Here is a 16,161-nt window from a genome sequence, read left to right as displayed (position 1 = left end):
CTGCTCAAATACATCCCTACTAAATGGCCACTTTAGCCTTTAAATCTGTGTCATCTTCCAATGATCTAAATCGTTTATATCACATTTCTCACCTCGTATGGCAGAAAGACAATTAACCTTATCAAATGAACGGTTGGTGCCCTTTTTCAAGGCTCAAATCCTGCGCCTAGTCCTGATGTATCTTACTGTAATATGTTTGTATATATTTGAGCAAACAACACTATGGAGTCATCACTCGAGGGCCTGTGACTGCATATCGTGGATGGCTATGCTTTAGTTTCCCGCAGGACCTGCACTAGATGGATGGCTACTACCATGTGATCTTTATGTACTTTGAATCTTCACAGATGGGGAGCTAGATGGACGATCCAGATGACTGAGTAGGGTGGAGAGATGGTCCTGTCATTCACCATATTGGTGTTCTAATGGCTTTCCTGTATCATCTCACATCACAGCCTATGGTTATCAAAGGGTACCTGGACCTGCCGGGGAGAGCGGATTGCATTCCACAGTAAACTGTGGGGGGCACCATCATGTATCTTATACACGGCATCCATCCATTTTTCTATATCAGCTTGATCCAAAACATCACTATGGGCCATAGGAAGGTTTCAACGGTGGATTCCTGTGGTGTTGTCCGCATGATCTTTGGATATGCTTCAATTTTGGTCTTATTACCTGATAAAATGGATGGATGGTGTGGATAAGATGCATACATAGCGTGTGGGCCCCACAGTTTACTCAGTATGCAATCTGCTATCGACAATCCGCTCTCGACCTGCTGGTACCCAATGGACCTGGCCGGATTTTTGAGCGTCTGGGTCCAATTTCTCAGACCTATTTAGAAATTAGGTTGGGTTTTGGTCCACTCTTTTGGACAGTTCAAAACTAGGTCTAGTGTGGTACATGTTGGATCTGGTTAAGATTGGATTGAGTTGGTTATAGGTTGGGTCCAGTTAATTACCATAATAATATTCAATGTATTCTCACACTGGAACAGTTTGCTGAGGCACACATGTATGAGAGCCCATCTCCACGTATGTGTTGTGATCTAACCCATTTATTTGGGTGGACCTGACTATGTAAATTAACCGATGGGAACCTGATTGGATCCAGTTCTGGGTCCTTATAGCCTCTGACCCAAAATGACCTGAACCCGGCAAGACCGGAGCCCAATCAGCTTGGGTCCAGGATCTCAAGGACCCAACCCGTTGTCAACCCTACACACACAGCTCAGTGGAATTATTGGATGTTTTCATTTCGGCCTAGCAATCTATAGGGTAGGAGCAAGTGGCCAGTCCAACCCATTTGCACCCTAGTGTTTGGGTACACCTCTGCGATCCAAAATGTTTATCTGGTGACGAACTATACCAACCGTTCAATTAGTCATCCTCTTGCAGTTGCATAAGACCCTTTATGGCAGAACCCGCTATGAAATGAAGTGGGGCCCACAAATAAACCCTTTTATATGTGCAACTGCCAAAGATGGTAATGCCCCATAACCCCCATAACACACGTTTGGATGTAATGATGCCCAAATTCCTGTGGGGCCGGTGGGCCCACCTATGATCACGGTGGACCGTTGAGGAGAAAAACCCTGTTGGATGATCATAACCATCCGAACAAGTCCAGCAAAATCGATGTAGAGAATTTTTTTAATCCAATGGCAGTGATCACCTGAAAAGCTTATCAGGCCATATGCAATCCACAGTGGAGCCCTCCAATCAAACAGTCATTGTGATCATAGGTGGGCCTACTTTGGCAAACAGGATCATAGCTCAGTATAAGCGTATACACACAATTGAGGTATATGGCATTGCCATTAGAACCAAAACCAAAATTACAGGGCATGATATGTTCATTCAAAGCCCAGGTTAGAATACACAGAAAGAACTGTATGTTGTATTATAATTTTCTTTTTTACCTTTAATGGCTCACCAGAAGATGAATTCTCGATGGAACTATTACATGATGCGTCTCCCAAAGGGACGGCAGACATGGGCCCAGCATCACCATCACTGATGGCTTACTCATCGTCAATTTTAGGAGAATTGAGCCGTCTCACCCTTTCATCGAGCTCAGCCATGACTGCCGGTTCCAGCCTTTTCCGTTGCTTTGTGATGGTATTGTCCGTCAGCAAACCGACCTGATCGAAAGCAACCTGCAGATCCATAATAAAATGATAGAGTAGATCATGTCTCTTGCTGGGCTGATTGTCAGGTGGGCCCAATATATATATACTCCATGGCCTAAAATATCAGCCCGGACCAGCCATCAGGTGGCCCACATGAGTGCATTGAATGTGGATACATTATCAAATGCCCAATAATCTTCCACATGTGCAATCCACCTTATGAACTGTGGCCTGATTTGTAGACTCTCATCTACATGGTGTTTGAGATGCTATCCGTGTGCATAGCCTTCTCATTCATCCAGTGTTCTGTGGGTTGCTCCTTCAATCAAATTTTAGTAGTGACCACAGGTCAAGATCTAAGTGGTCCCCACAATTAATTGGATCATCATGTGGGTCCCAATGTATCATCCATGGCCCAAATATCAGCCCAGACTATTCATCAGGCGGCCACACGAGCATATTGAATGTGGACCCTATCAGTACCCAATTATCTTCCACAATCGCAACCACCTTGTGAACAGTGGCCTGATTTGTGGGCTATGGAGATGAACGGCAGGAAACGCATGATGGACGGCCCACATATCACATGTTGTTTGAGATGGCTATTATTGCAATTCACCCTCTCATTCGTCCATGGTTCCATGCATTACTCCTTGAATTGAATTTTGATATGGACCACAGGCCAAGATCTCAGTGGACCCCACAATTGATCGAAAGATATTCAATCAGAGCCAGAATAGTCCTGCATTCTTGTATAAATAGAAGTATTTTGTTTAAACATTAGAGCTTTTCTAAGCACATATGCATGTGCAAGGAAGATGATGTAGAAGCTACCACATATGCCATGAGTTCCAATAGGTGAAATATCCAAGCCATCCGTTTGGTGGGTCTAACCACGGAGATGTTCTCACCCAAAAAATAAGGCTATTCACTCATCAACTGGGCCACAGTTTTAGAAACATATGGATGGATTAGAAAAGTTCTTTCTCACCCTACAAATCATTCATAAACTGTGCCCCACCTGCACAGCAAGAACCCTCTGATGAAAGGGGCGGATCTTGTAGGCATGGCCATGTTGGCACATGCGGTGCCGCGTACACAATCTACCTCACAAACGTGTCTGAACATAGCAAAGCTCTAAAGACGATCATCTTACCGTCAACAATTCATCAGGATCAAATAGATGATGGGTTGTCCTTTGCAAGATACTGATCACATCGCCGAGTTGGTGGGCCATCAGCAACTCCTCTTCCCTCATCTGCAATGCAACAACAACCAAGAAATACAATTTAAACCGCATGTGGCAAACAGAAGCCAGGAAAATGCAGAAAATGTGAAACTGATACCTTGAAGATTGCCAAGGCTACATGAAACAGAACCTTCGCTCCCTCATTGAAAAGAATGTCCCACACTCGCATCGTTGTCTGAAAATGGATTCATGGATAGAGGATTTAGTCACAGGAAATGCATACAAACTGTGGTTTCAAGACTCAGAGAAAGTCTGATTCAACTGTCTGAGGTGGACTCGGATTCTGTACTGCCCCAATCCGGTTCGATACCACGAGCCCCTGACTTGGGCGAGTTGCGATTCAACTCGAGCCTGGACAAGTTGAACCGAGTCTAAAAATCATGATACAAACTGACATGATTAGCCTACATCACACACGAGGAGAGTTTGAGGCGATTAGCAGAACACATGAAATGGCGTATGCATGCGAGATCTTGGCCATCCATCAAGTGGATGCTACTATGAACATTCCCTATAGCCCAAAAGATGATATGGTCCGCTCATCATCATGTGTGCCATGTGTGTATGGTAAAGACCAGGATAGGCCACTTGCCACTAGGTGGATGCCACCATTCAGTGGGCCAGTATGGTTCACTCATCATCAGATGTGCCACGCATACCCAACATACACATGGCCCAACTGACGACAGAACCTTTTTCTATATATTTTTTTTTTCCTTTTTTCTTTTTATTTTGTGTCAGGCACATGTTAATGGTGTCCTCCAACTGATGAGTGGACCAGATCCTGCATGCATGCATCACATTGCCATGCGTACCACAAATCCCCTCTTCATGAAAATTGCCTCAGCATTTTTGTTGATCTAATGCCATTTTTTTCCCCTAGAAATGATAGCTTGTCAAGTCGAAAGTGATAAGAGTGAGATATAAAGGGGGAGGATTTATGAGGGCAGACTCCTAAGCCAAAGCAAACATCCAGATTGCTGATGCCTTCAGTTCTAAAAATTTGGGGCCCATTGTTAGGTGATTGAACTTTATCACTTGATCAGAATGTTGATTTGATGAGACGTGCCATGGACGTCCCAGATATCTCCCATACTGGAAGACTCATGAATAGGTGGTGCCTACAAATAAACAAGAAAAAGAATACAGCAAACATATTCATAGCAACAATGTTCTTTGTATTGCCAATACAATCAATAATATCAGCCGGATATATCTGTATTGCACCTCAGCGAAACAAACATGGGATGTATTATTGCATGTATCAAAAAATAAATAAATCGGAAAACCCAAAAAAACTTCAATCTTTTGGAAATCTTTTTGGGGGTTTCTTCCTAAGAGTGCTTTAACAACTCATGTTTTTATTATTTATTTATTTATTATTATTTTTTTATTTTACATCAATACACAAATTTGGGAGAGAAATAACAACTTGAAGGTGAAATCAGGCCAGAACTCAAACGTGAGAAGAGGTGGTGAAATTTGTTTTCTTTGTACATAATAGCATGGATTTCTAGTAGAAATCCATGTCTATTTTCATGCATTGACATGGAATGGATTCGAGGGGGGGAAATCAAAATCTCGAATGTTAAAAATAAAGGAAATTGGAGAAATCCTTAATTTTCTCCCTTTTTACCCTTTAAAATGTAATACAAGTGTGGAAGGTTATATGTTGATGAGTGTTAGTTGGCATACAGATTGGTCACACTCCTCTCTTTTTGAAGAGTTAATTTTCAAATAGATAAAATAATAATAACAAAAAATAAAACTACACCATTAGGTACACTCATTATCTGAGCTATAAATAGTACTGGCAATACGTAGAGCAACAGTATTATGACCACATAGTGGAGGTAGCGATGACGGCTTGGCGTAGGCTTGTAGGTCCCTCCCTCCCTCCCCCTTCAGTTTTGAGTGTGTGAGCGCGCGTTTGCATGCGTGCGTGCATGCGTGCGTGTGTTGTTAGTTGTGTTGTATGATATTTGAACGATATGAACTCATGTTGGATATAATTGCACTGCTTTTGTCTGATAGTGCGCACGCATGCACGCACACTTATAGGTCGACCTCATGGGATCTTCCCATGAGGTTGAGCTCTATGGACTCCATTGTGAGGTGTGTTGGACATCCACACCATCAATTTGACGCACCCTTCCATGGTGGGCCATGGGCTTAAAATTCAGGTGAATCCATGATTTGGTGGGCCACACCATAGACAATAGTTGAGAGTGGATGCTCAACCACTAAAACCTTCCTGATTGTTTATAGGGCCCACTGAGATGTGGTTCAGACATCCAACCCATCCATTGTGTGTGTCTCATTTGGATGAGGGGTCATACCAAATTTAATGTCATTCCAAAACTCAGGTGGGCCCCACCAAGTGCTTTTATATGTTTCAGAGTGATTTCACATGGTTTCGGATTGTCTAGCTCACTTGAATTCCGAATGTGGCTGATTTTTGGGACATCCCATAACCTAAAGAGGATCCACCAAAAGCATGGTCCGGATGTCCAGCACATCACAGTGGGGCCCACAGAGCTTGACCTCAAGGGAAGCTCTCGTGAGATCGATCTCATGGAACCTTTTCCCACACACACACACAAATTCCATCATTTTCCTAACGTATTCCTCAAATAATGATATAATTTCCAGTATCTACACAATAAAATCGACGAAATCAATAGATGTTTCCGTATTCCAGGGGTGAAATTCATGTAATGATAATGATATGTAAAACCTTGCATAATAATATATAGACCGAATATCAAAGGGTTTGATTTTTTGATCTGGGAAAAAATTGGGGCACCCACAATCCATGATGAGACCCATCAAATCAACGGTCTTCACCACCATACCACAGGCCCCACTTGTACAGACTTGGGATATAAGGATACCAAAAACAACCAAGCATTGATACCCATACTCAGAAGTACATGAGGTATACATGTGACTCAAATTGCCCAAATTGTGGATCCCAGTTCCGATGGCTCCTAATAAACAACTACACTAAAATTATAACCTAACTGGAAAATTAGCCGATATCTATTGGGGGGGCTTGAGAGAAAATAGCTGAGGTCCAACTTCATCAAAGTTTAGGATTGTCTAACATAACTAATTTATGTAATGACTACAGTGGGGCTCATGATTTGGACAGTTCAACTTAAGCTACACATGCCCTGTGTACAACTTCTGAGTGCATTGACATGGTGTGTTGTAATGGCCGTTAGTAATGGTGGCAACTGTTACATGTTACGGTGTCGTAACAGTCAGAATGGCCGTTACGGAAAAATGACTCGCAACAACCATTACAGCCCCCGTGGGTCCGTTACGCTTCCCATAAAGGCCGTAATGACTCCATAACAGTCCATTACAGGCTGATACATTTTTTTTTTCAGTGAAAAAAGAAAAGAAGAAAAGAACTGTAATAGCCATTACGAAGGCCGTAACAACTATCATAGCCCGTATCGTAAAGGTAACGGTGGTGGCTGTTACGGCCACCATTACCATTATAGAATACCTTGGTGCACTCACATGAACCATCATTATATGTCTGATTTATCAAATAATGCCTATTTCAAAAACTAGGCCACGTTCATGATGGTCAAATGCAACAGGCCAAAATTGTTATTCTTTCAAGAGAAAATTCTAATGAAATTTCATGTATAAAGAAGTAATTATTTGATCTTTTCTTCATGTCTAAATGTCATATCAGTTCTTTCTCGAAACATCTAAATAAAGAAAAAGAACAGTGGTCCACTTCCTCTTACCTCTGATGGCAAGCTCTTAGAAAAGAGGCATAAGAACCACTCTGTGGTCACAAGGGAAACGTCAAACTCCATTGCTTCCAAATGGGCAGCAATCCTGCATTTTACCAATATGAGAAAGAGATTCTCTTGTTTGGGTGCCATGCACTGGTGCTCCTCGTTATGTACTAAAAACATAGGACACATGGTACAATGGTCCATGATCCGATCTTCATTGGATTCATCCTAATATGGATTGGCCATGGTAGAAAAAATCTTACTGATTGTCTTGACCATCCTACAACAATACGAGTACCATGGATCTAAATGTCATCCAAAACAGAGTCGACTCGGGCAACAAAACTAGTCACCAAACTGAAAAAAGGACAGAAACGGATCAAACAGAATGAATCAGCACGAGTGGCACGCTCAGGTCTCCAAACGAGTCACACAACAAAACCGCTATTTAAAACCATGGACCCACCTAGAAATCGACAGCAGGAAAAAAAAAACTGCCAAGGTCATCATTGAACAGGAAATGGCCTTCAGAGAGCGGTCCATCGATTGTGGAACCCACCTCCAAATGCAGTTCGGATCATGAACTCTTGTGCCACGTGTCCAATTCAAGTGCAGGGCCTGGCGCTCATGAGAAATGCACTGAGTCAGCTGATGAAGTCGAACGGATTGTGAATTAAATACCTGGGGTACTTTTGAGAAAGCAAATCTTTGAACACTCTTTGCTCGACATGGCATCCAGATAGGTTATAGGTGTAGCAATCATTTACTAAGACATTTTCAAGGAGGACGGCAAGCATCCAAAACGCATCTTCCTCTGTTTTCATCACTAGCAACAATAGTGCGGCCACAAAATTTAAACCCTGCACCGTTTCATGAGAATTCAAGGCACAAAATCACAAGAAAGCCTAGGATGTCTGTCACTTTCTCTAAGTGATTCACTTTTCATAGAAGTGGAAAACAGCTATACGATCCGACCTAATCTCAACCACAAGCCCTACCTTGGACGGCCATGTCTTGAAAATTTGAAATGTGCACCAATTGAAAATTTCCAATCCAAGTGAACGTGAATAATTTTCTTTATAACCATTAATTTTCTTTCCCCCAAAGTCCTCCAACAAAATGGCTACGTCCAATGAGAAATACTTTGATACTCTGGCAAAGTATAATGAATGATATGCAGGCAGGAAGTTAGAAATTACTGAGCAATTGCGTAAGTGGCAAATAGGTAATTCACACTAAACCGTCCAAATTACGGGTACTAGTTTAAAAATTAATCTTCAGTAATTTAAATATTAGATTGATGAACATCTATTGGACAATTGAAAATGAAAAATATGCATTGACCTTATTTTAAAACACAAGTGTCCACGAATCAGAGATTAGGATTGTTGAATGTGATTTAGCAACAGTGAGTTCCACATGGTTTACTTTGAGTTAATATATGCCACAAGTACCATTTCTAAGTGCCTGCACACCAAGCGTCATACGTAGGCAGAGTATCAAATAGCTCCCAATGTCCTATAAGTGCAATTTTTTGGTATATGGCCCATCCAAGGTACATACTACATGATGAACGGCTCAGATCGCATCCATGTATGACATGTGAATGAAAAGCGAGTCACTGATAAGTTGAGCCAAAAAGAGTGACAAATGCTATAATGTGGCCCCAATGTGATAACGAACAGAATCAATTACCATAAGAGAGCAATGTCAGTAATGAAACAAAACAAATGGGACTTGCCTGACAATACCCAACATGGGAATCTCTAAAAGAATACCCAACAAGGACACGCCGTAAAGCAGCATGGCCTTCCTCTGTATCCAGATAAGGATGACCGGGGAATGTGCGTGGTAAATCCTGCATATATTCCAAGAAAGGAGAGAAATGAGTCAAAGGCAAGTGAAGGCATTAGAAATAGAAAGTGTTGCTTCAACAAAATAAGTGACCATTTCAAATTAACAAGGTGGAGAAATGTTTTCAAACCTGGACCAGAACCTTACCTGTTTTTGTGAGCAGTTCGGTCCAACCCCCAACCCGTTTCAGCTCAAAAATTAACTTGAGTTATATTAAATAAAAAAAATTAAGAAACTATACTTAGAAATCCTAGTATTGAAATCTATATGATAGAGGTCTTTTCCCCCCCACATGTACACCTTAATTGACCCAGACCATGTTGGTGGTTGGTTTCAGTCCAAAAACGTCTGACTGCCTGGTCCGGTCCTGGTTTCAAAACACTGCAATAGAGAGATGAATGTGAAAGGAAAATTAGATAAGATATTGACCCCTTTATTCTATTTCTTTTATCCACATGTGGATGACCTTTGTGTTGCACAATTTCTTTCATATGTTGCATCTCTTAAGGGCTTCTATGGGCAGTCTTCCACTATTGGGATGGATCAAATGTGCCCAGCCCACACTGTTAGTGAAGTTAAGGGCCTGTTTGGAGTTGCTTAATTATGCACTTTTAGAAGATTGTAATTACCAAACACATTCAATTAAGTGATAAAAACATCTGGAAGCAATTACAAAAAAGAGTGCCTGTTTTCCTCTGCGATATGGAGACATGATGCAGGACAACTAATCAATTCCTTCAGGGGACCCTACTCGAGCTTGGTGTGAAAATGCCCCTGCATTAATCAGACACCTCTTGCTCTGATACCATTTTGATGGAGGACAATTAACCACCTGCTCTAAAAGCTCGAATTGATAGAATGTGGCGAATCAATCCCTTTATCTCATAGGCCAGGCCCAATATCCCATAGGTTAGGTCTTCGAGCGAACCCCCCTCATGGACCCCACATCACAGGGTTTTGCCTCACACAAGCCACCCACCTCACACGGGCCGCCCACCCTGAGTGTGCCTCCGCATCCCACAAGCCACCCCACTCAAGCCCAGTGTGAAAATGCCCTTGCATTAAGACATTTCTAAGAGGGGTTAGGTCTTCGACCGAACCCCCCTCGTGGACCCCACATCACATGGGTTCTACCTCACACGGGCCACCCACCCCGGGTGTGCCTCTGCATCCAACAGGCCACCCCACTCGAGCTCGGTGTGAAAATGCCCCTGCATTAAGACGTTTCCAAGTGGCATTTTGTGCTAAATGGGTGGACCCTCAGTTGAGAGGGGGAACATGTGTTAGATCTCTATGCATACAACATGTGCTAGATATCCATGCCATTCATCAAATAGGGCGAAATTGTTAACATGCCACACACACACATCCACACACATACACAGAAGAAGAAGAAGAAGAAGAAGGTAGCACAGTATCAAGTGAGCCACACATGTTTTCCATACAACACGTTAGATATCCAGGACATTCATCAGATAGGATGAAATTGTTAACATGCCACACACACATGCACACACAACAAAAAAGGTAACACGGTCATCAAGTGAGCCACACATGTTTTCCAACTGCCCATTTTTGTCATCCATGTTTTATCCACTTGTTTAGCAGACCACACACCATTTCTGGCCTATGGCATGATCAAGGTGTACCCTACTTGATGAGTGGCCTGGATCTCTAACACATGCTGTCCACCCAATCTTCAGCATGTGTTCCATCCCCTTACATGAGGCCCCTCGTTAAAAGACGACCCCTTACAGTACATAATAGAACTATTTTGTAGGGGGGAGTTATTTGATACTCTAGCAGGGTATCACAAAGGCAATCAGAAATTGCACACGTGGCATACACTAACTCTAAATTGAATCCAGATCCTCTGCTTGCCACAAACAGGAAATTCCTGTTTGTTGCCCTGTGATTGGGCTTCATCATCAAACTGCATTTAATGCAGCAGTGCTGACAGCATCAGTGAAGACGTGGACCAATCACGATGCATGAAAACAAAAATTTCCTGTTTGTGGCAAGCAGAGGATCTGGACTCTTCTAAATTGTGAAACATGCTGTCACTAAGTGACAACCCCAAAACCAGATTGGTTGAACAGTCCTATCCTCTGATTTGTGGACTCTTGTTTGTTGAAAGATGACCATTGGAGAGTTCCATTTAACCCGCCAATAAATGTGCACCTATCTGATAGTCAGATAATCAGATAAGCATAATTTTTGGTTCATGATACGCTTAAATTTGGACAGTTTAATTTTAAATACGTGTATGCCATGTATCCGATTTCAAAGTAATTTCCGAATACTTGATTCATGATACACTTAAATTTGGACAGTTTAATTTTAAATACTTGCATGCCACGTGTGCAATTTCAAAGTAATTTCCAAATGCTTGCACATCATCCATCACATTTTGTCAAAAGTATCAAAGTTTTTCTCTTTTGTTGGATCTTTTCAAATCCAATCTTACATACAATGCCGCAAAGCTCTCCTAGAGGTTTGCTCAGCCAATGTGTGCAGAAGGCATCCCGACTACATGCACCACATGTGCCATTGTGGCAGACAGATGCAACATCAAAGTCATCCATCAGGTGGGTCCAATTATTAAGATGTTCTCACCCAAAAAACAGGCTGGTGCACTTGTCAGGTGGGTCATGATGTTAGAAACAATTGGATGACTCAATTTTTTTTGAGAAAGTTCTTCTAAGCCATAGATTTGTTACATAAATAGCTCTTATTAGTTTACCAGCCTAATTCTTTGATCGAGGCATGCTCACTTGCGCACCTTCTCATGTGAGCACCCGTGCGCACCTTTGCACACGTGTCACGGGCACAAAATCTGAATGGTCCACGTGATGCAACACCCCCTGAAACCTTGCTAACCCAACTTTCAGCCCAATACAAAACTCTAGTGGGCCATAGCAAAGAGAAATGCAAATCAAGGGAGGAAACTATTTCCTTTTGCCATGGCCCACCAAAGTTTTGTATCAGGCTGAAAGTTGGGCTCGTGAGGTTTCAAGGGGTGCCGCATCACGTGGACCGTTCAGATTCTGTGCCCATGACATGTGCAAAGGTATGCACGGGTGCTCACGCAAGAAGGTGCGCAGGTGAGCATTCCTCTTCTTTGATCAACCATCAACATAGTGGTCCAATTGTTTTTTTCATATATGTTTACCAAATATGTTTATTTTTGCATAAGAAAATCCCTGGTAAACAATAAAGAAATTGTTTATTGTTAATCAATTATGCACTTCCTACAAACAACACCAAATGGGCCCCAATGGTTCACAATGTTATCATTTCACCAGAGATGGAATGAACAATATTTAAAAGAAACACTAACACAACGCTTTGTTCATGGCTATTTCAAGAGCAGAATTTTATTTATTTATTTATTATTATTATTTTTGTGATTTTGGAATTTCTACTGTTGGTAGAATTTCCATTCAAAAATTGCAAAATGGCGCTCGTGTTGTATTGGAAAGAAAACTTTATTTTTAGCAATTGCATCAATTTTATTGGAAAGGGAGGAAGAGATTTTCTCACAGAGAATTTACAAAGAAGACCAACAAGAACAAAAATGGCACAAAGCAAGATGACGAGGGTTTGAGGATTGTATCCCATGAGATGACATTCAACTTAGCCCTAATGAAAACCTCATCAAGACAGTGCTGGCATTTTCAAAAGCATCCCATTGCACAATGCAAATCAACCATAAAGTTACAAGGATAATCTCTAGAATATTCTCCCCTTAGGGCCTTCTCCACTCCCATGCCATGCTAAGAAAAAGGCTTTTGTTGATCACAGCATCACTGAAATACATTGGAAGAGGTCTTCCACAACCTTTCTGTGTCTCTGCAAGTGTTGTTTCATGATTTTTGAAGATAGAAATCCTAGACATTGTGAAATATTTTTCTCATGGCCTAGCCAAACGAAGCCTCAAATGGTGAAACCTATGTATTGTTTTTTACCGTCGAAATCCATGTGCCTCCATGAAACACACATTTTCAATTTTCGGAAGCCAGGGTTGTAACAGTGTTGGGTTCAAGCCCATAGCTCAACAGTAGATAGGATGTGTTTCGACATTGAGGTCTTGGGTTTGAGCCCAGATTACCTATCAAAAGATTTTTTTTTTTTTTTTTAAAGGAAAAGGTTGTAACAGTGTTGAGTTCAAATGAAGCATTTCTCAAAGCTTTTTTGGGAAAATTTTCAATGGAAAAATCAGGACCATCCATAAGAATCATTTTGAATAATCCATGTTCATGCTGTTTAGTTTACCGTCTCACAGAACCTTGAAATAGAGGCAGCATTCATCAACTGGGCTAGAGTACCATGTGCTCTTCCACCATTTGTTTAATGGCGATGAATCCCCACCATATATGCAACATGAATATAACTGAATCTAGAGTAGAAATGTGTGCCACAGTTTAGATGGAGCACAACCCAAGATCACACTGATCAGAAAATCTCCACCATCTGATATTGGACATTGAATACATAGCTGATCATTTTCATCTTAACCGTCCACTTGATGGACACCAATTGGATGGTACAATCATCCAATCAATGTGATATCCATGCCACAGATTAGATGGAGCAAAACCCATGGTTACATTGATTGGAAAATATCCACCATCTGATATCAGACAATGAATACACACCACTGATCATATTCATCTCAACATCCATTTGATGGCTACAATCTTCCGATCAATTTGATTTCAGTCATACAATCCATCCCCAGTGGGGCCGCCTACATTTGGAAGGTCCGGTAGATCAATCAGAAAATCCTATCAACAAATCAGAGGTAATAAACAAAATCCTCACAGTCAATCCTACAATTTGCAATCAGATTTCTAGAAAATTGAAAGCAAACAACATAACCAAATAAGAATAATGATGAACTTACATGATCAATCTGCCGGGTTGCAGGCGTGACCTTCCCCTCAACGGCCTTGATCAAATCATCATAGTAGCTCTCTGGTGCTGTCGACCGCTTCTTGGCAGCCCCGGACAAGGAAAGCCACACCTTGGGCCTCAGAACAGGTGGAATTCCCTTCCTGATAAGCCTCTTCAGAGTAATTGTATTTGCAACGACAGATAACTTAAGCTTGGAGACGACAATCCTCTCCGAAAGCGAAGAGAATTTAGGCTCCAAATACCAATCCACGCCTTTGCTGGCTTCCAAGGACCACCACACCCGGGCCTGCCTCCGCACCCGCTCTCTCACCTCATTCAACACATTGACGTCGTCGACATTCCCTTCGACGGTGAAACCGTAGATGTCTTGGAATTTGACAGAAATGTTGGCTTTTTTGGATATGTAATTGGTCATCCAATAAGGGCTTTGGGATTGGAAATCGCGGGAGATTTCTCTCCGCGCCTCGGTTCCGAACATCTCTTTTGGGGGAAGAAGTTGAAAATGAAGGGAATTGAGGAGATTTATGGTCTGTTTCTCGAGAGCATTGCAAGCTTAGGAAAAGACCATGTTTTTGAAGCAATGGAAGAGGCCTTTTCAAGGCACTACAGAATGAAATCTGATGAGTAGATGAGAAATGGGGTTTTCAGTATTGGGTCTTCAAAAAGAAGATTGGGTAGCAAAAACCCATCTCTTGAATCATTGAAAGCGCCTTTTGTGAGGCATTAGAGCCTGAAATCTAATGAGAGGAGATGGTAAAATGTGGTTTTTTTTCCTCTCTTTTTAAATGGCTTTTCTAAGATAATATAGCTGAATAAAACCTATGTTTTGGAAGCATTCAAAAGGCTGCTTTGAAGGCATTAGAGGTTGAAATCTAATAGGAGGACATGGATTTCAAGCCACTGACGTCCCATTTTGATGCATTAGAGCTTGAAATCTAAAGAGAGGGGATTGAAAAAGTGGGTTTTTTTTTTTTTTCCTTTTCTTTTCTTTTCTTTTTTAAAATTGAGTGAAAATCACCAGCATGGCATCTTATCAAGACCCCACATACCTATATCCATCAAAAAGCCCCTGTTTTTAAACTAAAGCATGATATCTGATCAGAGAGATTTTGGTTGAAAAAGGTGGTTCTTTTAAAATGGGTCTTTTGACGCATTACAGCCCAATTAAAAAAGAAAATATCTTTTATGCCATTCAAGAGCCTATCTGTGAAATTTACAGACTTGATGTTTTAAAAAATGGGTTTTTTTTTTTCTTATTTTTTATTAGATTAGGTGTGGAAATTTTTTATTTTTATTTTTTAAAGATAGCAATTTTTACAATTAAAATAAGGAAATTTAATGGGACTTTTCCTTTTTCTTTCAAGGATTTGAAAGATTTGAAATGAATTGGGTTTTTGCCCTCTTAAGAACATAAAAGATTAGGAAAAAAAAATCTAAGTTTTTTTTTTAACGGGATGATAGATTGAAAGAAGGGTCTAGGAGATTTCAAAAAAAAAAAGGAAAAGAAAAAAGAGAAAAAGAAAAAGAAAAGAAAATTCCAATCTTTTTTTTGCAATTAGAGATTGGAATTTGAGGGAATGAGATGGAAAAAAGACTGTTTGTTTTTAGATAGAAAAATAGGAGGTGGAGAGAGAGAAGAGAGATAGGTATTTTGGGAATTTTGAAATTAGTGTAGGCACAGGTGATGGGTGTCCGTGGTTGGAAACTATTTGGGGCACAAAGAGATGTCCATGAGAAATCCACTCCGTCCATCAGTTTCTCAGGATCATAATACTACACTGATACAAAAATAAGACAGATCAAAAATTCAGGTGGACCACACCACATGAAACAGAGTAAATTGAATGAACGCCATTGGAAACTTTGTGCGGACCACATAAGTTCTGGATCAGAATGATATTTGTGAAAAGACTTTATCCCAGTGTTATTAACATTATGAACGGTTTGGATGGAATATTAACATCGTGATCGGCTCTAGGAAAGGTTTCAACGGTAGAATTTTCCATTATCACTTTTTCCTGTTGTGTGGGACAACTGAGTTTTGGATTTTCCTGATATTTTCTTTTATGTCATGCTTTTAGCTTCAGAAACTGATGAACGGAGTAGATTTTTCACTGGAATCTCTGTGGGCCCCACATAGTTTCCCACCACAGCAACTTCCTGTGGACGGAGGCACCGATGGGTGTGCTTTGGATTACGTTGGAAGATCGCATGCCAGGGATTCAATATTTTGTCGGAATGACGAA

At 41.1% G+C, this 16,161-nt stretch overlaps 1 protein-coding gene across 1 annotated transcript; it reads right to left on the bottom strand.

Annotated features, from left to right (window-relative positions):
- Positions 1–1,801: 1,801 nt before the first annotated feature.
- Positions 1,802–15,438, bottom strand: LOC131228714 (uncharacterized). Its single transcript, XM_058224561.1, has 7 exons — positions 13,905–15,438; positions 8,886–9,002; positions 7,826–8,004; positions 7,151–7,244; positions 3,481–3,558; positions 3,291–3,392; positions 1,802–2,161 (listed from the first exon to the last, which is right to left on the bottom strand). The coding sequence occupies exons 1-7, from the start codon at positions 14,391–14,393 to the stop codon at positions 2,027–2,029; spliced, it is 1,194 nt and encodes a 397-aa protein (XP_058080544.1). The 5' UTR covers positions 14,394–15,438; the 3' UTR covers positions 1,802–2,026.
- Between the last annotated feature and the right edge of the window lie 723 nt (positions 15,439–16,161).

The sequence above is a fragment of the Magnolia sinica genome, chromosome 16 (genome assembly GCF_029962835.1).
Source record: "Magnolia sinica isolate HGM2019 chromosome 16, MsV1, whole genome shotgun sequence".
Classification (NCBI taxonomy): Eukaryota; Viridiplantae; Streptophyta; class Magnoliopsida; order Magnoliales; family Magnoliaceae; genus Magnolia; species Magnolia sinica.
Note: the sequence above shows the minus strand (reverse complement) of the source record. Positions and strands in the feature narration are given on the sequence as shown.

Coding starts and splice junctions, on each gene's coding strand:
- LOC131228714 (XM_058224561.1), bottom strand. CDS start 14,393: ATGTTCGGAACCGAGGCGCGGAGAGAAATCTCCCGCGATTTCCAATCC. Junction 7,245..7,825: donor CTTTCTCAAAAGTACCCCAG/GTATTTAATTCA, acceptor GGTAAAATGCAG/GATTGCTGCCCATTTGGAAG. Junction 3,559..7,150: donor CTAAGAGCTTGCCATCAGAG/GTAAGAGGAAGT, acceptor ATCCATTTTCAG/ACAACGATGCGAGTGTGGGA.